Raw genomic sequence first — 23,243 nt, 5'->3', positions numbered from 1 at the left:
TGGGGTCTCCGTAGTGGCACGGGCTTCCATCACGGGCCCCGGGTCTATTTCCACCATCTGTTTAATCAGATGTCCCTCTCGCTCTTGGCTTCTCTGACGGTCCAATGCCCAGTGAGAGGCGCAGTGCCCGAGAGGTGGTCTGCAAACACCTGCGGAACGAAAGCACCCGTGCAGGCCACGCACGGACCACTCCTTCAGGGCACCACCTCCGTGGATTATCATAGACCTGGAGATGCGCGGGGCCCTGCCCTGAAGGAATGCACGGCCAACCAGCTTCACCAAGGGGATTCTCCTGTTCAAAGAGCCCCACAGGCCTTCAGTTAATGAACCTTAGGCACGCGTCCCGCTCATGTGAACAGGGGGACCTGCACTCAGTCTTGCTGGTTGTGACAAGCCCTCATCACTTCTGGATAATTCCTTCCCGGAGCACAAGGCACCAACGATGGGTCACGTGGGTAGTTTCAACAGGAGTTCTTTCTGTATACAAAGCATTTCTCATTCTCACTGAATGTCCTGTCTGATGGGGTAGGTAGCCTCTGGACACATGAGCGGACTGCAGTTATTAGGGACTGAAATTAATAACATTAAAAATCCACCCGCTCAGTGGCACAGGCCCCAGTTCAGGTGCTCAGCTGCCCCGTGCAGCACACGGAGAGCTTCTCCATCGTCACAGAAACACCTGTGGCTCAGAGGCCGCAGCTCCAAGACGCCCAGAGCAGCAGCTGCTGTGACAGAGCTGAGCTAAGATCAGAAACCCCGCTCCCCAAAGAGGGGGTCTGTTAATACAAATGCCCAACTCGACTCGAGAACAGAGACACTCAATCCCTCACCCTAAAACCCAGCGCCTCACGCAGCTTTACTCCTGCAACGCTCTGAAATTCCGCAGTGAGTGTTTTCCCAAACCGGGAGGACGGTGCACGCCGTGGCAGGACCAGAGCCTCTGCCTTAGGACCCCAAGCGCAACGAAACCAACCCTTCCATCTGGGGAAGTGGCTCGGGCGTGGCTGATTTGTCCGAGAGTTTTTAAAGCCAGAAGAGTTTCTCTCCACTTCTAAACACTGGCTCAGGTACTTTCTGGGTACTGTGCCGGCTAAAGGACACACAGCTCAGCCGGGGGTGGGGTAAGTACACCCCACAGGTGGCGAGTTCGGACTTCTGATGAGATGACAGTTCAGGAAAGAAGCCACAGGGAAGTTGGGATGGGTTGTTGGGGGCTGAACCTACAGTCCATGCGTGGGAGCCCTGATGTGACTGGGGGGGGGTGACTTTGGAGACGGAACTGCTACGGAGGCCGCTACGGGGAAAGGCGGTAGCAAGGCTGGGCCCCCCTTTGATGGGTCTGGTGTCCGTATCAGAGAAGGAAAGACACCAGCCGTGTCCCGCCCCTCCCCCTCCCGCGCTCCTGTGGGTGCAGAGAACACCCAGAAAACGCACCCCCGCAAGCAGGGAGGGGTCTCAGCAGAAAGCCGCCACCACTGCACCTTGGGCACCTTGATCTTGGGCTTCCGGCCTCCAGAACTGTGAGAAAATAAATGCAGAAGCCGCCCTGCCTGCCGTGTCGTGTTACAGTGGCCCGCGTGCTAGTACAGGCGGTTTAACGTCCGTGGCTCGGTTACCGCACGCGTGTGCACATGCGTTGTGTGTACACCGTGCACAGAAGCTCCGAGGAGATCGTTTTGCACAAACCACACCCTGAGCGGCTCAGAGACGGAGAACTTGTAGTAACAGCCCATTTGCAAAGCAGCTCACCTCTCAACGACGCTCTGACGTCCTGGGCGTGCGGATCGCGGGGGCACCGGCGTTACCTCACGTGGTGCCATCGGCTTCGGCCGCGGAAGGGCCCTGCTCGGGGGAGGAGTGACGCCTGCGGCCTGAAGGCTGGCAGTCCACTGACTTGTTCTATGTATTTACAACATAATCCGTTCGTCTGCATTGTCTCTAAATAAGCCTACCTTAACTGTCATATAAATAAGAACCACTGTGACCGCTTCCCAAAAAGGGCTGCTTCAATGCACGTTCTGCACACGTCAACTTCATCTTTGCCAACCCTATCTTCTTCCACGGCAGGCGAAGGGTTAGAAGTGCGAGTGGCAGAAGCTCAGGGTGGGTGGGAAAGGGACCATCCCCAGAGTCTGCGCTTCGTTGTCATGGTGACTTTCCCCATTTTAAAAGTGTGCGTTTGCCTCCTCCCTCCAACGGGGTCTCTGGCGGCAGAAACCAGTCTGCCTTGACCACTAACTATACTCTCAGCTCCCAGCGCAGCGCTGGAACTTACTGAGGACAGAGTAAGTACATGCTGAGTGAATGAAGTGATGGGTTTATGGACGCACAGGTAGATAGATGGAGACCATTCTGGGAGAGTGACAGATCAACTGCATGCTCAAGGAGAGGTAAGAGCTGGGAGCAAAGAAAGAAGGTGAGAGGACTTTCTTGGAAATTTAGGAGAAGGGTCGGCTTGGGGATGAGACGCAGAAAGACAGAGGCTAATGCAGTCTCAATGTCCAGGTGGCAATGTCGAGCCACACCTTGGATTCCAGCCTCAGGGTCCAGCATCCCAATCCCTGGGCCAGACGGTAACCTTTGTCCCCTGTCACCGGAAGCTGGATAACCACTTGGATGAGGGAGAGAGAGACAAAGAAGGAAGCCAGAGGCCCATGTGCCAAACCAAGTCATTAAATGGGAGGAGGTCTGTAACTGAGGAGGTGCCCAGGGGGCACCTCCCGTCCGTGGGCACCTTACGAAACCAGACGACGATCCCCAGGATGTTAGAGTCACAGGAGACAAAATCACTCATCCGAGTTTCCCCGAGGCAAAGTCTGAATGCTGAGAAACGTCTAGAGAGGACGCGTGACCGAAGGTGCTACTTCCCCGCGTCACAGAATCAAGTCGTCGAAGGAGAAGGAAATGAGAGAGGAACCAACAGCGCATCTCACCTAAGGACGACGGAGAGTCCACACCTGTGGGGTAGAGAGACTCAAGAAGAGCTGGTCACGCCGAGAGAAAGGGGGCGGGAGAGAGAACAAGGACGGTCGGTGAGAAGGCACCTGCGAAGCCAGAGACGGAGGGAGAAGAGGAAAGGGGGACGCAAACCACGGTGGTCCACGGCACGGCCGAGAAAGAGCCGGAAGAGGAGAGCAATGCGTTTGGCTCCTAACCTCTGGTTCAGCCACGGAACAAGCATGTCCTACGTCCCTACCGTGGCCCACGTCCTCCTCCAGCGTGGAGAAACTAGAGACAAAGCCTCTGGGCTCGTGGAGCTTCCATTCAGGTGGACAGTAAACAAAAGACGTCACGGAATCAGGCTGCAGGAGATCCCGACTTGCGGGGCGGCCCCCGAATGGGAGCCAAGGGGGGCAGAGCACAGGACAGCAGTGCAAGGGATCCTGGTCGCACAGGGCACTGTCCGGCCCCAAAGCTCCTTTTCTTCATCGTCTCACTGGTGGTGCGTCTGCCAGTAACTGAGGTAGAAGATTAAAGGGTTCTGATGACGATGCTTTTTGGACCTAGAAGCAAAATCCATTTCTCCCTTGCCTGTACTGCCACATTTTCTAGATACCTCATTTCGTGTTTGTTCAGGCTCTGCCTCTCCTTGGCAAGATGGGAGCTCACGAAAGGCAAGAGGCACGGGTTTGTTCAGGCTCTGCCTCTCCTTGGCAAGATGGGAGCTCACGAAAGGCAAGAGGCACGGGTTTGTTCAGGCTCTGCCTCTCCTTGGCAAGATGGGAGCTCACGAAAGGCAAGAGGCACGGGTTTGTTCATTTAGTTGCCTCGGCATCAAGAATAATGCCCGGCACACATTAGAGAGTGTTTTCAGAATAAAACACCAGAAAGGAAATCTGAATTTCTTAAATGGGGAGGGTTCTATGTTTGGATCAAAAACGAGATGCAAAGAGCCTGAGAGCCAGAGGAGACCACCCTTCGGCACTTGCGGGCGCTGCTCCTCCGGTGAACAGGACGCACACAGACACGGCGTAGAGGTGACGCCAGAACAGCGAAGCCTGCCAGCTCCCTGCGCAGCGGCAGTGAGGCTCCTTTCCTAGGCCTCCCTGAGTGTCCTCCCAGGCTGGGGTATATTCAAAATCTTTAAGGACCACCCGGCCCACACGGGAGGGGTACCAGCCAATGAGATCAGAGGCCAGCGGGGCACGATGGCTCTGTCCTTCAGGACAGCGGGGCCGATGTGCTCCCGTTACGCCTCATCGCCGTGGACTTTAAGCAGGAACTGCCGTCTTGCTCTTTATCAAGAACATGCGTTACTGTCACGGGTTCGGAAATGCTTTAACGAAAACGCACAAAGAGATGAAAGGCTCTAAATACCGCCGATTCAAGCTTACATGTCTTTATGACAGCTACATTTTTTTTTTTTGTTGCACATTTTTCTTTTCCCGAGGCCACTTTCTCCATCCAGGAGATGTCTTCTTCAGGGGACCAGAGATGTGTGAAACCACTGGGACTTTCCTAAGGGAGCTAGTTAACCAGAGGTCAACCTCTGCATGTGGTCTTTACAGGAAGTCCCTCCGGCGCGTCGGGGGACTTCCCCAAGTCCCAAGGAGTGGCGAGGGAGGGGGCTGAGTCTGGGGCACGTGTGTGCTGGGGACCTTCCCGAATGAGAGCAAACCCCTGTGCGATTCAGCCCCGTCTGAATTAACGTCACCACGGGTGACATTCCGACAGGAAGATGCATTAGCATGAGCGACAATCGTTCAAGGCAAGTGACGGGAGCAGCGATAATACCAGGTGGGACAGAGCTCAACCAAACCCATCACGCAGGACACCAGGGAGCCAGCGAACAAACCAAAAGCCTTTGGGGCCAGGCGCAGGGGTCACGGCAGCTGCCGGATGACCTCTCTGCTTCTAACTCCAAAGTCTGGTCGGGGACCTCGACAAAGAAACAGCCATTCAAATCCTTCACTGGAGTTTCTGCACGTCTGGCTTTCTGTTTGCATCTCGCTCCCTAGGAAAATCAGGCAGCACAGCCTTCAGACTCCCCAGATGGTCATTCAGGCCCATGACGAAGGTGAACCAGAAAATTCCCGGCTCACATTTTTATGACTTCAGAACACCATGTAAAACAATAGTCTTCAGAATCCGCCTTTAAAACCTACACTGCTGGAGATCCCGTCAGGGCACGGCAGAAACAAATCGGACCAGGAACCATGAGGTTGTGGGTTCGATCCCTGGCCTCGCTCATCAAGCTAAGGACCTGGCGTTGCCGTGAGCTGTCGTGCAGGTTGCAGACACGGCTTGGATGTGGCGTAGGCTGGCGGCTATACTTCCGATGAGACCCCCTAGCCTGGGTACCTCCACATGCCATGGGTACAGCCCTAAAAGAGACAAAAAAAAAAAAAAAGACAAAAAGCTACACTGGCCAGACAGTCCTGGGCAAAGACCATCAGAAGTCACATCTCTCACACAGTCTGACGACCTGCTTTGTCAAAGGCAGAGCTACACTAGGCTCTAAGAGTGGGAAGGGATTTTGTGCCAAGACGGATATTCCCGAAGATCCTGAACGCTGAGGGTACGGGCAGAATAATCACCCGACCGAACAAAGAATCATAGGCTGAGACCATCACTGAGAGAGAACTCACCGATTACAGCACAGAAAGAGTCCCCAGCTTAAGACAAATTTCTGGCTCCTATTATGCCGGATATAAATTCCATTTGTTTACATCTCAGATACAAGGTGTTGTTGGAAAAGCGGGGGGATCAGCAGTCGAGGCTGGGTAACGGCCTTCACAGGCGCGAAGTGGTCCTTCACTCAACGTATTGTTGCCCGATTTTCGCAGGGCTTGATTTAACGCGCTCAGCCGCCGCGTGAAGATCTGCAATTTTAATTACCTGCTGTAATTGCTTCTATCAGAGCCAAAAGGACATCATTCACTGTGATCAGTAATAAAACATTATGACGAGGTGGTCCAGGCAGATCAGAGCTGTCATCAGAAGGTGACCAAACACTCGGCTGGACACACAAGGCGGCCACCAGATTAAAGACCAACAACAATTCTGCAATACGGCGAACCTACAAGCTGGAGTCTGAAAAGCTCAAGCAGGAAGAAAAACGAAACAGGGGATTCCATGGAGTTCCCGTCGTGGCGCAGCGGTTAGCGAATCCGACTAGGAACCATGAGGTTGCGGGTTCGGTCCCTGCCCTTGCTCAGTGGGTTAAGGATCCAGCGTTGCCGTGAGCTGTGGTGTAGGTTGCAGACGCAGCTTGGATCCCACGTTGCCTTGGCTCTGGTGTAGGCCGGCGGCTACAGCTCCGATTAGACCCCTAGCCTGGGAACCTCCATATGCCATGGGAGCAGCCCTAGAAAAGGCAAAAAGACCAAAAAACAAAAACAAAAACAAAAACAACCCAAAAAACCAAAAACCAGGGGTTTCCTGATGACCAGGTGCAGAACACAGACTCATTCAGACGGGAGAGAAAAGCCAGCAAGTGTGCGTCGTCGGGACCCAGCGAGGAAACTGAGAAACCCGCACTGACCACTAAGAACCAGTTCTGTGGTCTCAAGAGGCCACAGCCATGACTTTGGGATTTCCCCAGACGTGAGATGGAGTGAATCAATGCTAGAATTCAGAAAATGAGCGCAAGGAAAATTCAATTTTCCACCCCCCACCCCCCGTCTGTGCCCTCTAAAAATTTTTTTCATATCCGTTACAGTGACAGGGAACGCAGACCCAGCACGTCAATGACGGTTTACCCCCAAAGTGACCAGAGCTAGAAAGATACTGATGACCCAAGTTAAACACCGAGGCACTCTCCACGTTGTCAGCTTTGAGATGTGATGTCTGCGCACTGTAAGCCCAGAGGGAAGAGATGTCAGCACCTCGCTCACCTGAATTCAGATGTCGCTGTGGGTTAAGGTTAAGAAACTAGATCCCAGACTCGAGGGTAAAAATCACTAGGGCTACTTCTATTTCACTTCTAAAACTGCCACAGTAAAAAGAGTCCTGTGTTTAAGCACTGCAATGTCATCACTTAAATCGCTGTGGTTAACGAGGGGTCAGGAGGAGAGGTGGTTTCGGAGAAACCGTTCAAGCTGAGCTTTGAGGAGGCGTTTGTTAAAAGTCTGATTAGGCAAATCACTGTGGAAGGATGATTTGTGCCCTCAAATAATCACACTGTGATTGGGGGAAGCAGAGGAACACTTGGGGTTCATTTCCTGAGTCCAGCTGGTCAGCTCTGCTGGGGGAGCAAGCTCTCCACGTGCTCCCCAGCTCCCTGGGCGGAGGGTGCCCCCAGGTCTGCGGTAACGCCTGGGATGGGGGGTGGGGGGGGGCCAGAACCCTGCGCCTGGGTCTCGGAAACCCACTGGGGCAGCCCGGGTCTTCCTGTACAGCCCAAAAGTCGTCGGATGCAGGGCTGATGAGAACAGCGCCACTGGTTATTACACCAACTCAGCGTCGTGATGCGGGATCTCACCTCCCACAACACCTTACGCCAACCTGTGCCCAGGTGAGGGGGGCACTCACTCACAGCCACCGAAACGGACCTCAGCTGGTTGCAAAAGGGGGCCACCTGCCAGGCTGCGTTTGCACAGACAGCACGCTGGCTCCATCCAGATGGAATGCTTAGCGGGAGGGGTACTGGCATCAAAACAGAAGGTGCCAGGCTCCTCTGCGCGCAGGGGTGGAAGCGAAGCGCTCTTACAGAGCATCTCTAGTTCACAGGGAGGCTGGCGAGGTGGACGCCGGTTTCCCAGGCCGGCCTCGGTGGCACACGGGTTGACACCAAGAGCACGCCCAGGAGCTCCCGTCGTGGCGCAGCGGTTCACGAATCCGACTGGGAACCATGAGGTTGCGGGTTCGGTCCCTGCACTTGCTCAGTGGGTTAAGGATCCGGCGTTGCCGTGAGCTGGGGTGTAGGTCGCAGACGCGGCTCGGATCCCGCGTGGCTGTGGCTCTGGCGTAGGCCGGTGGCTACAGCTCCGATTCCACCCCTGGCCTGGGAACCTCCATATGCCGCGGGAGCGGCCCAAGAAATGGCAAAAAGACAAAAAAAAAAAAAAAAAGAGCACGCCCAGCCTCCCTTTCACGGGAGAAACCAGGGGGCTTTGGGAGTCCTTTAAACCTTGACTTGAACCCGCCACTCCCCACGAACGATTCTTGGGATCCGGGTCAACAGCCTAACCTCTTAGGGCCTCGGTGGCCTCGGCACTGAAACGGGGGTGATGAGGAACTCGCGGGGCCAACGCGGAATTTAAGAAGGAAAATGACTGTGAAACGCTCATCTCCAGCTCAAGGAAGGTCAGGGCCCTCCTTCCACCTATGCCTTTGGGGAATCCTAACAGCTTATTTATAAATTAGCACCACATCTGATACAGCTTTGAACGCTTTTTGCCCTTATATCGCCTAAGAGCATTTTTTAAAACTATGTATCATGTCCGCAGTTTAAGGTGACATCTAAACGTCTGCAACGCAGATTTGAAGGACGGCAAAGAATGTAATTTCCAGGGTCTGTGAAGAGTATAAACTATTGCGGTGCCCTTTTCTGTTCCCAAAGGGAGTATTTAATACAGTAGGTCTAAGCATGTGATACACAGTCACCCATTTAAACAACACATGAACAAGCTCTAATTTTTAAAAAATTTTTTGGCTGCCACGAGGCATGTGGAGCTCTTGGGCCAGGGATCAGATCTGAGCCGCAGTTGCAACCTAAGCTGCAGCAGTGGCAATGCCAGAGCCTTAACCCATTGTGCCGGGCCAGGGATCGAACCTGTGTCCCAGCGCTCCCAAGACGCTGCCGATTCTTTTGTGCCACGACGGGAGCTCCATAAGCTCTAACGTTTATTTATTTTTGTTTTTTTTTGTCTTTTTAGGGCTGCACCCATGGCATATGGAGGTTCCTGGGCTAGGGGTTGAATCAGCGCTATAGCTGCTGACCTGCGCCACAGCCACAGCAATGTGGGACCTGAGCTGTGTCTGTAACCTACACCTCAGCTCATAGCAACGCCGGCCCACTGAGCAAGGCCAGGGATCAAACCCATGTCCTCATGGATGCTAGTCAGGTTCGCTAACCACTGAGCTACAAGGGGAACTCCCACAAGCTTTAACTTTTAATAGTCAGAAATTTTGTTAATTTTTTATTTATTTATTTATTTTTGTCTTTTGTCCTTTTTTTAGAGCCATACCCAGGGCATATGGAGCTTCCCAGGCCAGGGGTCTAATCAGAGCTACAGCTGCTGGCCTCCACCACAGCCACAGCAATCCTGGATCCGAGCCGTGTCTGTGACCTACACCACAGCTCACGGCAACGCGGGATCCTTAACCCACTGAGAGAGGCCAGGGATTGAACCCGAAATCTCATGGTTCCTAGTTGGATTCGATAACCACTGAGCCACGACGGGAACTCCATTAGTCAGAAATTTTACATCATTCCTATATTTCTTTCTGAGCTTGTGTTCCCAATCTATGCCTCCCATAGAATTTTATCCTAATTTATTATATTTAAAGCATCAAAGATTTTTTTTTCTTTCTTTTTTTTTTAAAGGGCAGCACCCGTGCATATGCAAGTTCCCAGGCTAGAGGTCGAATAGGAGCTACAGCTGCCAGCCTATACCACAGCCACAGCCAAAGCCACAACAACATGGGATCCAAGCCGAGTCTGTGACCTACACCACAGCTCATGGCAATGCTAGATCCCCGACCCACTGAGTGAGGCCAGGGATCGAATTTGCATCCTCATGGATACTAGCCAGATTCGTTTCCGCTGTGCCACAATGGGAACTCCCAGAATAAAAGTATTTTATTGATCACCCTATCATAACCTCTGAAAAAGTATGAACATAAATTAAAAATTTCCCGGCAACCATATGCCCCAGGGTTAAAAGTAAATCTCTTGGATTGAGTTACTATTATAATTATTATTTGCACTCCATAAAAAAAGATACATGTGTAACAAATTGTGATGAATATTATACAAAAAAGAAAAAAAAAACTGGAAATGCATCTCTCCATGAGAAGAATAGCAGGTTTACCCTAATCTTACTTCTTTTTTGTAGAAATAACTGCTGGGAAATTTTGCTCCTCTGAAAAAGCAGGTGAGATGGAGGGCATTCTGTTACAGAACTCGCTCTCAATTGTTTACGCGGCTCTGAGGGTCCCGAGAGTCACGCGGAAACTCATGAGGAGAGACTACGTCTCGTTCCAGCAGCAAGTAGACCGAGATCCCACTACTCAGCACACAAACTTATCTGCGCTTGTACAAAGCCCCGTTCAGCCGGGGACCATCTCCCGGGCTCTTCTCTCCAGGCACGAACTCAAGCCTCCGCGCAGCTTCCGCAGGGCGGCAACCCATCTCCACGTGCGCCGGGCCACCACGGTTGGCCCCACCGGGAAGGGACGGACGAAGGCGACCTGCTGGCTCTTAAACCCACGACTTGGAAGGGACACACTTCCTTCCGCTCATACTTCATAGAGTGGAGTTAGTCAGTGGCCCCAAACTGCAGATGGGCTGGAAACATCTTCCTGTTCCAAAAGCAAGTAGGCTCGCCAACACCTCGCACTCATCACCAAGAAAACAGCTGAATAAGACGTCAGCTGGTGGGGAGCTCCCACTGTGGCTCAGCAGGCCAGGGACCAGACATCGTCTCTGTGAGGATGTGGGTTCGATCCCTGGCCTTGCCTGGTGGGTTTAGGATCCCACGTTGCCACAAACTGCAGGGTAGGTCGCAGATCTGGCACTGCTGTGGCTGTGGCATAGGTTGCAGCTGCAGCTCCGGTGCAACCCCTAGCACGAGAACTTCCATATGCTATGGGTGTCGCCATAAAAAGAAAATTATGAAAAGTCAGCTGACAATGCATTGGGGTCCTGCCTCATTTTGTAGACAGCAGAGAATTGAAAAGGCCTCATTTGTAAAATGATTTATTTCCCAGTTGCTAGAGCACTTCCCTTTGCCAGTCCTGACACTGATGTTTAGAACTACCCCTCTGCCTGGCACATGGAAGTGTGTACCCTCAATCACGGGTGTGCCAAAGATTCGGGATGAGTGTGACATGAGCCCAGGGAGAGCAGCGGTGGTGAGAAGAGCCCGTGACCCTGGGGCATCCTCAGGGCAGGCTGGACCTTAGAAAGCGTGCGAAGGCACCTGGGGCAGCAGCCCTGCGAGAGCGGTGGAACGGGGAGCGCTGCAGGGCCAGGGGACGACCTCAGACGTCTTCACAAGCTGAGGGCGAATTACAGTCCAGGGTTTAACACGACGCCCTGCGATTTACCGAGGGCGAAGTCAGGCTGGAATGAGTCAAAGCAGAAAAGACATACAGCGTGGGGGGAGAAGAGGTGGCGAGAACATGAGTGGACATCACAAAACCCAGGTTCATCGGGTGGCGGAGGGAGGGGCATCACAGCCTCATTGTTATTATTATTATATTTTTTCTGTCTTTTTGCCTTTTCTGGGGCCGCACCCACGGCATAAAGAGGTTCTCAGGCTAGGGGTCTAATTGGAGCTGTAGCCGCAGGCCTACACCACAGCCACAGCAACGCCGGATCCCAGCCGCATCTGTGACCCACACCCCAGCTCACGGCAATGCTGGATCCTTAACCCTCAGAGCAAGGCCAGGGATCGAACCTGCAACCTCATGGTCCCTGGTCAGATTCGTTAACGACTGCGCCATGAAGGGAACTCCACAGCCTCGTTATTTTTTAAACACTCTGTTCTTTTTTCTTTTTTCTCAATTTCACTCAAGTCCGGCTGAGACTCTCCAGCTGTACTCTTAGTCTAAACCTCATTCACCGCCCTATATACGCCCACCAAAGTATTGGAACTGGCACTTTTATTTGTGCTTTTGAACTGAAATCATCAGAAGAAAACCAACGTTTAATGCTGTTAGTTGGGGGGAGGACCCCGTGTACCCCGTATACGAGCTCTTCCCCGGGAGACAGATCTAAACATTCTCATTTTCTGGAAGGCAGACACGAGGGCTTCGCGTATCTGTTTGCTTTCAAAGCTTTCCAACAGGCTGTGGTTTCACCTTTGCCAGGCAAGGGGAAGTGCGTATCTGGGTGTGAGTTTTATCTCACCCGGCAGATAACCAGATACAAATGTAGACTCAGGAGGACAGCGCAGAGGGAGGGGCTCCCAGGTCCAGCACGAACGGGCACCACTGACCCAGACGGCAGCTCTGACACCTGTGCTCTTCCTCAGCCAGGGCACCAGGACCCACGGGTGACAGTGGATCCTCTACAGTCAGAGGAGGAAGAACGTGTCCAGAGAAGTACGTGCTACCAGGAAGCCCAAGGAAAAGACGGATTTCCGCTCACAAAGTGTATAGTGTGCGGCCACACCAACGGAAGATGGGATGAAACCTTTCATGGTGAGCAAGGTACTTCGATGCCATTTATTCCACCTTTCTCCCCGTCGCACGATAGCCACGCACTGCATTTTGCAACCAGCTCGCGTTGCATCTATTAGGGGAGAACACGAAGCCTTCCTCACAGACGGCGTGGCCCTAAGAAGGCTTCGGAGACCACAGCCCCGACTCAGCTCCCTCCATACCCGCTGTGGGGTGGGGAGCCGGCCCCAGAGGCTCTGCCTTGGGCTTCATCTCACACACCCTGCTCAGCAGCTCAATCCATGGTAAAAGATAGGCTCACTGCTCTCCCGACTGTGTGTCTGCAAACGCTGGCAGTAAGGTGCCATTTGACCTGTAAAGCTGTAGCTGGATCTGAAATGGGGCATTTACACAAGACACGACAGACTCCGGCCCCAGCCCCCGAGCTGGTACTCCGCACTGCTTTTAGGTGCATTTCAAACTGTTCCTGGGGCTTTAGACTCGCAGCCCATGTCAGAGAACAACCAAAAGGCTTTTGCCCGCCTCCCTCACTTTCTCCGCGGCAGGAAGAAAATCCGCCCAGTTTACCCAGGCACATGAAGGCCGCATTTTGCGGGACAGGGCTCTCTGCAGGCGGTCCGCTTTCAACTCCTAACCCCACAGGAGATCCGCAGTTAAATTAGCATTACAGAGGACAGAAGAATGCTAAGTGGTCCTCAGAATTAAAAGCAAGGGTTTGCCAGCCTGAAGGAGCATAGCCGACATGCTGTCTTATCTGCCCATGTTGTTTGAAGAGGAGGCGTCAAAATGAGAGAGGTGAGAAAGGCAGCGAGAGAGCAGCAGTGGTTTCTTTTCTAATCGAAGCTTCGTCCCTCGCAGAGACTCTCATTAGGCTGGTCATCGTCGGGACGGGTCGGGAGGCTAAGGTGAGTACAACGGCATGTAAACAGCGATGGGTTAATCACTGTACAGAATTCGGCTCATCTCCTAAACTCTTTCCTTTTCTTTTTTTTTTAAAAGAAACTCTTCACATATTAATTCAGTTTGGAAGATCTGATCCGCACAAGTTAACTCCACGTAAAAATCTTCAAAGCGAAAACCTAGACCAGGCTGACAGATGTATAAAGCCAGCCTGGTTTGACCTCAGAGCGGAAAGGTCGACTCTCAGGCGAGTCCAGCCCCTTCTCTTCCTGGTGTGCACCTGAGCCGCGGGAGCTGGCTATGAAAAATTCATGCGGGATGCTTCCACAGGCCCACCTCTGTCCTTAACATCTGCTGGCTTCACGTCACATTAAAACTTCAAAGTGAATCCACCCCGGAGACGGCGGCAGCTTCCGTGAGGAGCAGGAGAATGGACGGCTCCGAAAAGCCCTCGCCTTCCTGCCAGGAGGCTCTGCGCAGAGCACGCGGTGACCATTCTTAATGGGATGGGGCGGGGGCCTTAGAGGGTAACCGTGCTGTCTGCGGGACACGCACAGCAGCAGGCGGCGCCCTTCTGGAACGACACCTCACTTCTAATTGTCGTATTGTTGCTTTTGTTTTGTTTGTTAATTTTATGGCTGTGCCGCAGCATATGGAAGCGCCTGGTTCAGGGATTGAATCGGAGCCACAGCTTCAACCTAAGCCACGGCTGTGGCAATGCCAGATCCTCTTAACCCACTGCACTGGGCCAGGGATCGAACCCACACCTCTGCAGCGACCCAAGGTGCTGCAGTAGGGTTCTTAACCCACCACACCACAGCAGGAACTGTCATGCTTTTTAAAAAAATGTGTTTATTTTTATCTCAGCCTTCTTCATCTTTGGCTTCCCATAAGCTTCAAGTGTGGCCTTTTCAGCATCTGAAAAGGTGGTGAGGCTTTGAAGGCTCAAGTTTGGGAACTTGTGCTACCTCCAGGTTAGCTGGGTGAGAGGTGTGGCACGCATTTAGAGGGTTCGAGACGGGACTGGCCGGGGGTGCCACTCCACGTCTAGGCTAGGCCAACCCTGCAGGAAGAACAGTTCATCAGGACAAGAAACCAGAAGTGGGCCCCGTGGCCCCTCCACGTGGAGGCTGATTCCAGCACAGTCCACCAGGAAGTTAATTCCGGCACCTTCCACCCTCGTCCTGTTTACTACAGAAAGGTTCCCTGCTTTATTCTCCTGATGCCAAGGGAAAATTTATCTTCATTAAATGGTAATTGGTTGGAGTATCTCTGGATCCTTCAGACATGCTGGCTGGTAAGTTTTTAAAAATTTTCATCAATCTCGTTCGCTGTTTTTAGGAAGCCTACATTAGAAAAAAAGAAAAAAAAGAAAAAAAAAGGATGCCCGAGTTTGCAGAACACACAGCATCCTACTACCTGAATGGCCGAGTCCTGAGAGTACCTAACTCCAACGGAGATGCTGCGAGGTGACGCGCCCTCCGTATTTCACGGCCGCACACGATGCTGCAGCGGGGTCCCCAGTGCACAGCAGCTTCCTGGCCTGCAGCGCTCACAGAGGTCCAGAAAGAGGCAACATTTAAACAATCAATTCTGGGGTTTCCTGCAGGGTTTATCAAGACTTCTGGTCTTCAGAGGGTTTTCGAAACAGAACTTTTAGTGAGAAAATGCAAGACTGGGGGCCACTGAACTTTTAGGTAAATCGACCATGTCAAGAGTAAGGTTCACCCGAGAATTCAAATAAGGCCGTTTCCTCAGTTGCTGCCCTTCTCCCGTTTTATCTGGTCTTGACAAAGAGCAAAGAACAGAGAAGAGAATGGAACGCAGGTTTCTGCCTAAGATCTGACCTCTGTCCGTCCACCTCCTCCACCTCCTTCTATCTCACCTTCTACACACTTTCCCTGGCACCAGTGACAAGATAAAAATACACAAGGGAACCAAACGCAAGGCAGTTAATTATAATATTTATGAGCTGTTTCCAATAGGCTTCTAGGTGAGACATGGAAAGTATTTGTAAAATTTACATTTTCCAATTATCTAACGCATGGTATTGCATTAGTATGGCAACGAGCAAATTCATTGGATTAGCTTTATTTTCTACTGGCCTTTGGAGAGCAGGCATGTAGGAAACTAGCCGTGCGAACGAACTATTTCAGGACCCCGTTGTGTCAACACCGTGTAAACCCGAATATACGTGACTCTCTCCTTTTCTTTTCCTTTTTTTTTTGTCTTTTCTTGGGCTGAACCCGAGACATATGGAGGTTCCCAGGATAGGGGTCAAATCAGAGCTGTAGCTGCCGGCCTGCACCACGGCCACAGCAATGCAGGATCCAAGCTGCGTCTGCGACCTACACCACAGCTCATGGCAATGCCGGATCCTTAACCCAGGGGGCAAGGCCAGGGATCGAACCTGCAACCTCATGTCCCTAGTCGGATTCGTCAACCACTGAGCCACGATGGGAACTCTCCTCTCCTCCTTTTCTGATGGACGAAGGTCAATGCTTTTGTTTCCAACTCAGAATCCCACCAATCTGACCTATTAATATCCCAGTATAAACATGACAACTAAGTGCTGAATCGGGCTTGCTGAACAGAATAAATGGCTCTGACAGTCAAAGGTGGAAATCCTTAAAATTACCACAATCTAATTACACAAATTCCACCTTTTATTATTACTACGGAAAAAAAATCCCCATAAATTACGTTTTTTCTACTGTGCCTCTTGATTCCGAGGGCCCTGTAAACAGCAGTACACGGTCACCGGCTTCCGTGAACCCACACCTCATCCACGGCCACCGCCACCCAAAGCTCCGCCAAGGTTGCGCTGATGGCCGCGTCCACACCATCTCCGTTCTGGCGCTCACGACTCCACGCCGAGGCACTTGCCGGGAAGGTGAGGGGCTTCGAGGGCACCAGCAGTGAACCCCGCCGTCCCTCCCCCAGGGCTATTTTTTTTTTTTCTCTTTTAGGGTCGCATCGGTGGCATATGGAGGTTCCCAGGCTAGGGGTGGAATCAGAGCTGCAGCTGCCGGCCTCCACCACAGCCACAGCAACACCAAATCTGAGCGGCATCTGAGACCTACACCACAGTTCATGGCAATGCCGGATCCTCAACCCACGGAGCGAGCCCAGGGATCAAACCTGCGTCCTCATGGTTGCTAGTCAGATTCGTTTCTGCTGCACCACGACGCGGGAACTGCACCTCCCCCAGGGCTTTCTACGCTCACCCAGTAAACTCCTGGTGTGTGGAAGTTCCTAGGCCTGGGATCAAACCTGTGCCAGGGCAGTAACCAGAGCCCCAGCAGTGACAATGCTAGATCCTGACCACTAGGCCAGCAGAAGCCTCCAAGGTGTTTTTTTTAAAAAGATGAAATATACAGACAAATCCATTTAACTCACTCTCGTAAGACATGAGCATATTTTGAAATTCACCGTGACCACGTCCTGGCTGTGTTTTCCCAGAAGCACGGTCACTGGCTTGCACACCGGGAAGCTCCCCGCTGCAGACATGTGGGGGTGCCGAGCCCTCTGCGGTGCACCTTTCGACCTCTCTGAGCTCAGAGCTCTTGCTTATGGCCGTCTCCCAGTTCTCTGGCAATCAACTCTTGCTAGTAGGATTTGTGGTGCCTCCTTTCAAGGGCCAAATATTTAAACTGAGTTTCCTCAAACTAAAATGTCCTTAAATAAAAATTTAACTGTGCTGTGCGCTGTGTGTATGTGTGTTGTACGATTCAGGCTTCTGGTTGTGCTGAAGACACCCTCCTAATTTTAACACTGCTGAGGATATATATTTTGTCGAAGATTTTTAGAGTAAAGGGGCATAAGCTGTGGTCTCATCTAGTCTCAAATTAGTTCGTGGGTGCAAGTCCCCAGAAGCCAAGAGATGTTCTGCTGCTGAAAGCTACACACATTAACAGGGCACGGAAGCAAAAATGCGCCCTTCAACCCCCCAAACAGGGAAGATCTTGCATTGAGAACTGCCAGACACAGTCACATTTTTCGCCTGTCACTTCAGAGCACGCCCCTGTTGACACTGGATCAATACCGAACCCCAACCACCGCACCGGCGAGGCGGGCGTTATTGCAACGCGCCCCGGGAGGCAGTGGCGATGCACAAACCCCAGAACTCACGGCTTCCAGAAGGCTCACTGGGCTTTCGGGACTCACTGGCGACGCTCAGGTGGATGGGCGGGCTGGTCTTGTTCTCCCCGTTCCTCTCGTTCACCGCCTGCACGTAGTAAGCCCCGGCATCGCCGGCGGTGGCCGCCAGGATCACCAGCTGGTTCTCCAGGGTGATGGCTCTGCGTCAGAGAAGAAGCGACAGGGTCAAGGCTGCTCCACAGCACGGCTGGTCTGTGAGAGAGATTCAGGCACGAGGCCGACCGTGGAGGAATGACGAGCGCAGACCCATGCGCGGGCCGCCCGGAGAGCCTCCCCGGCCACGGACCGCCCGCCCCGTCCGGACCAGCCTGGCATGCGAGGAAGCGGGCCCCTTGGAACATATGCTTCCCGGGTTTCTTAGGACCCAAGGCTGCCCTGGGAACGCGTGACAAGACAAGCGAGAAGAGATTCTGGAAGGGCTGGCCTTTTTCTTTCCAGCGGGCCTGCTGGAGCCCGCTGGCCACCCCCTCCCGGCGTGGGCCGGGCTGGCCAAATATGCATTTATGGTGCTTTTCTGCCCCCCTCCCCACCCCCCCGTGGAGCCTCACGAGAGCCGCTGCACATCTCTTTTTGGACTCAAGCCTAGAAAAAAGCTGCCAGAGGCACACTGCTGATCCGCTCACCTCAAGGCTCCCCGACGGCTGGCCCAGGACGGCAGGCTCCTCACCTGTCCTGTCTCCTCGCATCCGAGAAGCGCCGCCCGACGGCCCCGCCGCCCACCCCGCGCCCTCTCCTGTGCCCCCCTCTCCTGTACCAACGACTCTGAGACGCCTTTGAGCCGCCCGCCTTCTCTTTCGAAGCAAGAAAACTGAGACCAGCGAGGCCGTCTGTCCCCAGGAACACGGCAAGGTAACCGCACAAGAGAGGGACGAGGTTCCCCCCACGTAGATGGGGCTCTGCCAACCCTTCCGCACGCAGACTGGACTGCGTATTTAAAAGAAGAAGGGGAAAAACAATACAACCCCCAATTCCCCCAATTCCATACTTCCAAGCAAGCTCTAAGGAAATGCCACCCTCGGCCCCTCTGCTCATGCTACAGGGCTGCGTTCTCTCCACGAGGCCAGGAGGTGCTGGGGGCGGAAGGAGAACCTGTCGAAAGCAAAGGGAGGTCGCTTTTCTCCCGGGGAGTGAACTGTGCTTTGAGGGAAGACACGTCCCAGCACCAACCGTCCTTCAGTCTGGGCACTAGCGCTCCAAATGCTAGAGAAATCCTGGAACCTCGGCGTGAACGACGCTACCTCCCACACCCGGCACGCGGCGGCGGATCAAGAGGTTTGGTTTTCATCCCAGCCACTGCCCTTCCGGAGTCAGAAACTCTAGGATCTCTATTCCAGCAACGTGAAAAATATGCAAAATAAATAACTTCTCATAAGAAACTTTAGCATCAGCATAATAATCTTTTGCTTCCTGCTACCTTCTAAAAGCTCCCCAAACCTCCCGGTTTTCATCCATTTTATAAGATTATCTTAAGAAGTTACTGCTTATTCAGGCTTCTCACAGGATATATTACAGTTTGAGGTCGCTACGACGGACTTATCTCATTTCTCATTTAAGAAAATTTCCCTATTAAGAAGTTTTCAATTTTTGGTCCCATAAAAATATTTCAAAAAAGCTTTACTATAATTATTTATGACTCCTTTATAGATTCCTTTATAGAACTGCAAAAATGGTTTCATTTTGAGTATATGTTACACTGGCACCTAAAATTAAATATGAATATTTATTACATGTGAAGTTACACATTTAATAGTACAATTTAAAAACTGAATATATCATAACTTTTTTTCTTTAACATCTGATTTTTGCCATAGTAATTTCCAATATGCCTATTATTTCTCAGAATTATTCTCCAAAAACGCCCATTAATTTTCTGTATTATTTATGACATTGTTTCAAGGGTATTGAAAATAAAAAAGTACATAAAGAACAGAAATATTAAAGTTTACATCTATTATAATTTATAGCTTTAAGCTTTTTTCTTTTGGTTTCAGATTTCTGTAGTTGTTTACGTCAAAACTTGTGAAGAAAAACCTATCTATTGCTAAAAAGAACACCAAACTTTGCCCAAACTTCACAGAACATTAGATTAATGAGAACCGATTCCCCGGAAGATTTTATTCTTTTTTCTCATCCAGCTCTTTCTGAACAGGCATTTCTACCAAAGCAACTGATTTTTTAATAAGAACTAAAATATTGAAGAATACTCATCTAATTCATTCAAAGTGCTGGCGACTGCTGCAATGCTTAAGGAGACTGCTACAATGCTTAATGCTTATCTTTGTCATTTTAAAGATAGCGAAGTGGGTACCAAGCTTCCCTGCTCAGAGCCTTTTTTCCCCAAGAGACCCTGACTTTGTCCCGCCCAAGCCGTCCCCAGGCAGCTGCGTGACGTCAGGAGGTCACGTCGGCTCCATTCCCAGCACCAGGTCTGCTTCCTGCGCGTTCAAGCCCGTGAGGAATTGCCATGGCACCCAAGCTGCCCATCCGACCCGGAGGAAGGCCGGAGCTCCGGCCAGTCAGGAAATGTGCGGCCACAGGCCACTGGAAGCCACCCTGGCCACCCCGACGGAAGGCAGCGGGCAAACAAACGCAGGAGGAAGGACGGGACGTTGAGAATCAGAACAATGAGACACAGAACGTAAGGATGAGAGAGCAAGCTGGGCGAGGCTCTCCCAGGACGCTAATGTTTGTTCATAAGATACTCAGTGATAACGGCAGGGTACCAGGTTGGGGCCGACTGCCAACATCTCTTCCACGTTCCCACTATCTCACACCGTGGCGTGAGGAGCTGACTCCACCGTGTCTGTGCTGATCATGGCAACTCCTGCTAGGGACTCGCAGGCTTAAGTCAGCCAGCTCACGCCACATACCCGCGACAGTCATTGGTCGGGGTGGCCACTCCTAAGCCAGTGCTGCGGATCTAAGGGCAGGACGCCCACTGCACAGCTGGACATCCGGCTTCTTCTTCTCCCTCCGCTAGGTGTGAACAAGGACGCGTGATGCCCCAGATGTTCGTGGTGGCAGTTTTATGGCCATGAAGCTGGTGATGGCGCTAAGACAGAGGGGTGAAAGCACCTGGCTCCTTGGTCCTGAGATGCCGGGAGGCGGTGCTCCGTCCCGCAGGGCTTCCTGTCTCCAACTGTCCCACTTCCCCAGGGGACGTTCTTCATTCCTGCTTGAACTCGTTCAGTTCGGGTTTCTACAGGGAGCAAAATACTTCCCAACAGAGACTGGAGAGAGCGTGCGCAATAGCATCCGTTTAGGGAAAAAAAGCGAAGCCCAAACCACACCAAACGAGCCAAAAAACCCCTAAAATGTGTGTATCTTCTGTGCGCGGAAAAATACCCTCATATATGAGTCTCGATGTGTATACATAAAGTGTTAACAGTGGCTAGCTCTGAATGGAAAGATTCCAAGGTATTTCCTTTTATTTCTGCTTTTAAAATTTTTTTCTCAATTTTTCCAAAGGATGTATCACTTTTGTTATCAAAAGAAAAATTTTCAAAATGAATGCATGGGTATGCTAAGTAATTATGGCAGCAAAGTTTAATAATTTGCTCATATTATGGACTATGTGGCTTTTACGATAATGTAATTCCAAATACTACTTTAAGACTTACATTGATTTTACAGGAAAATTAGAGAATTAAGCCAGAAATTTTCCTTTATTCTAACTTGATTAAAATAATTGTATGTATGGTTTTCTGTGCAATTATTTCCTTAGTCTTCCCCATCTTAATTCTACATTTCAGAATGAAATCTTATAATTCTAACTTCTAATCCCTTGCAATAGTGAGAAAGAAAATGAGAAAAGAAAGAGGGGTTCCTGTCGTGGCACAGTGGAAACGAATCCCGCTAGGAACCATGAAGTTGTGGGTTCGATCCCTGGTCTCGTTCAGTGGGTTAAGGATCTGGCGTTGCTGTGAGCTGTGGTGTAGGTGGCAGGTGTGGCTTGGATCCAGCGTTGCTGTGACTGTGGTGTAGGCCGGCAGCTGTAGCTCCGATTCGACCCCCAGCCTGGGAAGCTCCATATGCCGCAGGTGCAGCCCTAAAGAGCAAAAAGAAAGAACTTGGTCCGGTGTGGGTGAAATGCGTTACAGCTCGGGAAACCAGAATGCTGGACCCTTCAAGAAGTTAAGGGTTCCCAGCTACTGACTGTAAGCAGAGGGAGAAGAAGCCCGATCCCCTTCTGTCCATCACAGTTCACAGAAGAAGTTCCAACGGACACTCTAAGTGCTCTGGGTTTTCAGTCGGTTCTCCTAATGCTTTCTTGATGCAGTGGGCAAGACAAGATTCTCTCCTTCAGAAAAGATGAAACCGCCAAGGAGCTTCTGGGGATCTTTGATCCTCAGCATCGATCAAAAAGACGTGTCGGGGATAAAGCCCCTGGCAGGCAGGCGCCCAGACCCAAGGGCTTATGCGTTTGGTGTACACGGTGGGGCGGGGGTGGGGGGTCGCCCAGCTGGGACACCATCAAGTGCACTTCCCACCACACGAGGCTTCCCCACGCCATTTAGAACATCTGCTTTCAGAGACGTGACATGACGTATTATTCTAGAAGCACCAGACTTATCGTTGATGAAAGCAGCCCAGGCGGTACCTGCTCAAGACCCGGAGGGACACGTAAAGGCACATGTCTGCCCTGATGTCCACGGGGCAGAAACAAGTAACCGCATTCACTAGTCTTTCAGCGACTATCTGAGTCCCCAGGCCTGGCTGAGAGGGAGAGAATACAACCCGAACCAGGTACAGACTGCCCGTGTCCCATGGAGTTTTATTTATAAACCGTAAGAAGCAAGAGGAGGCGTTCCCGTCGTGGCGCAGTGGTTAACGAATCCGACTAGGAACCATGAGGTTGTGGGTTCGATCCCTGGCCTCGCTCAGTGGGTAAAGCATCTGGCGTTGCTATGGCTGTGGCCGGCGTTAACAGCTCCAATTAGACCCCAGCCTGGGAACCTCCATATGCCCCAGGAGCAGCCCTAAAAAAAGGACAAAAGACAAAACAAACAAAAAAAGACAAACAAAAAAAAGAAGCAAGAGGAAACCCTTTAATAGCCTCCCCTTAAGAGCAGCTGCGGCCCAAAGGGAGGAGTTCCGGGGGTGCCCAGAAGACTTCCATGATGTGCCTCAAGACTCCCAATATCACCCACCCTTCCGATGTCATAAAAGGAGAGTGTCTTCGGATGTCATTAAGTGTTTTGGTCTGTGGCGCTTTTAACACACACTAGGATGGTAACACAGACATTGTGATTAAAATTCAGTAAAGGGTTCAATACAGTTAGAACTTTGCCCATAAAATATAAAAGCATCATTTGGGTCTGTGGTTGTACTAGTGCAAATGTTAAAGAAGCATTTGATTAGATTCAGGTGCCATTCAATTATATTTTAAAAAATCCGAACGCGGAAAAACGCAGAACATGAGTTTTTAAGCCCTTCGGAATTAAAACAAAAAACAAACCACGCACATTTAAAATATTCCCCGTCTTAGTTAAACAGCTTCTTAACGGGTCAGGTCTAAGGTTTAGAGTTCTGAAGACGATGCAGATCTGGAGCCTCAGAGTTTAACGGCACGTACAAGGCAGACGACTTCGAAACGGACGAACTTCTCTTCCTTGTATGATCACAAGAGCCAAAACTGCTTCTAAGTCGTTTTGGCTGCAGTGTGTCTCTGGATACTCAATACATGGGAAGGCACCGGAATGACACGTTTACTTGGGAGGTAAAGCCTGCTGCTGACCCCTTGCTCTGGTGCAAGAAGAATATCTGAAAAGCAAATGAAGAAGAATTTGGGAAACACCTGTTTCTCAAAATTTCAAACGGGTGGAAATGGTGAGTGGTGCTGCCCGGTGCGATGCAGGAGCACCCAGGGCAGGCGAGGCGAAGTAACTGCG

At 51.5% G+C, this 23,243-nt stretch overlaps 1 protein-coding gene across 2 annotated transcripts in view; it reads right to left on the bottom strand.

Moving 5' to 3' along the window:
• The window catches only part of SDK1 (sidekick cell adhesion molecule 1), a 518,297-nt gene that overhangs the window by 322,125 nt on the left and 172,929 nt on the right, over positions 1-23,243 (bottom strand). The window contains exon 4 of one of the 2 annotated variants that reach the window (XM_047779450.1): positions 17,311-17,492. In XM_047779450.1, coding sequence (XP_047635406.1) covers positions 17,311-17,492 — 182 coding nt within the window. The remainder of the gene's footprint in view (positions 1-17,310; positions 17,493-23,243) is intronic. The other variant, XM_047779449.1, reaches the window with a different exon arrangement.

Source organism: Phacochoerus africanus, chromosome 5 (assembly GCF_016906955.1).
Source record: "Phacochoerus africanus isolate WHEZ1 chromosome 5, ROS_Pafr_v1, whole genome shotgun sequence".
In the NCBI taxonomy this organism is placed as follows: domain Eukaryota; kingdom Metazoa; phylum Chordata; class Mammalia; order Artiodactyla; family Suidae; genus Phacochoerus; species Phacochoerus africanus.
This window is presented reverse-complemented; position numbering and strand designations above follow the sequence as displayed.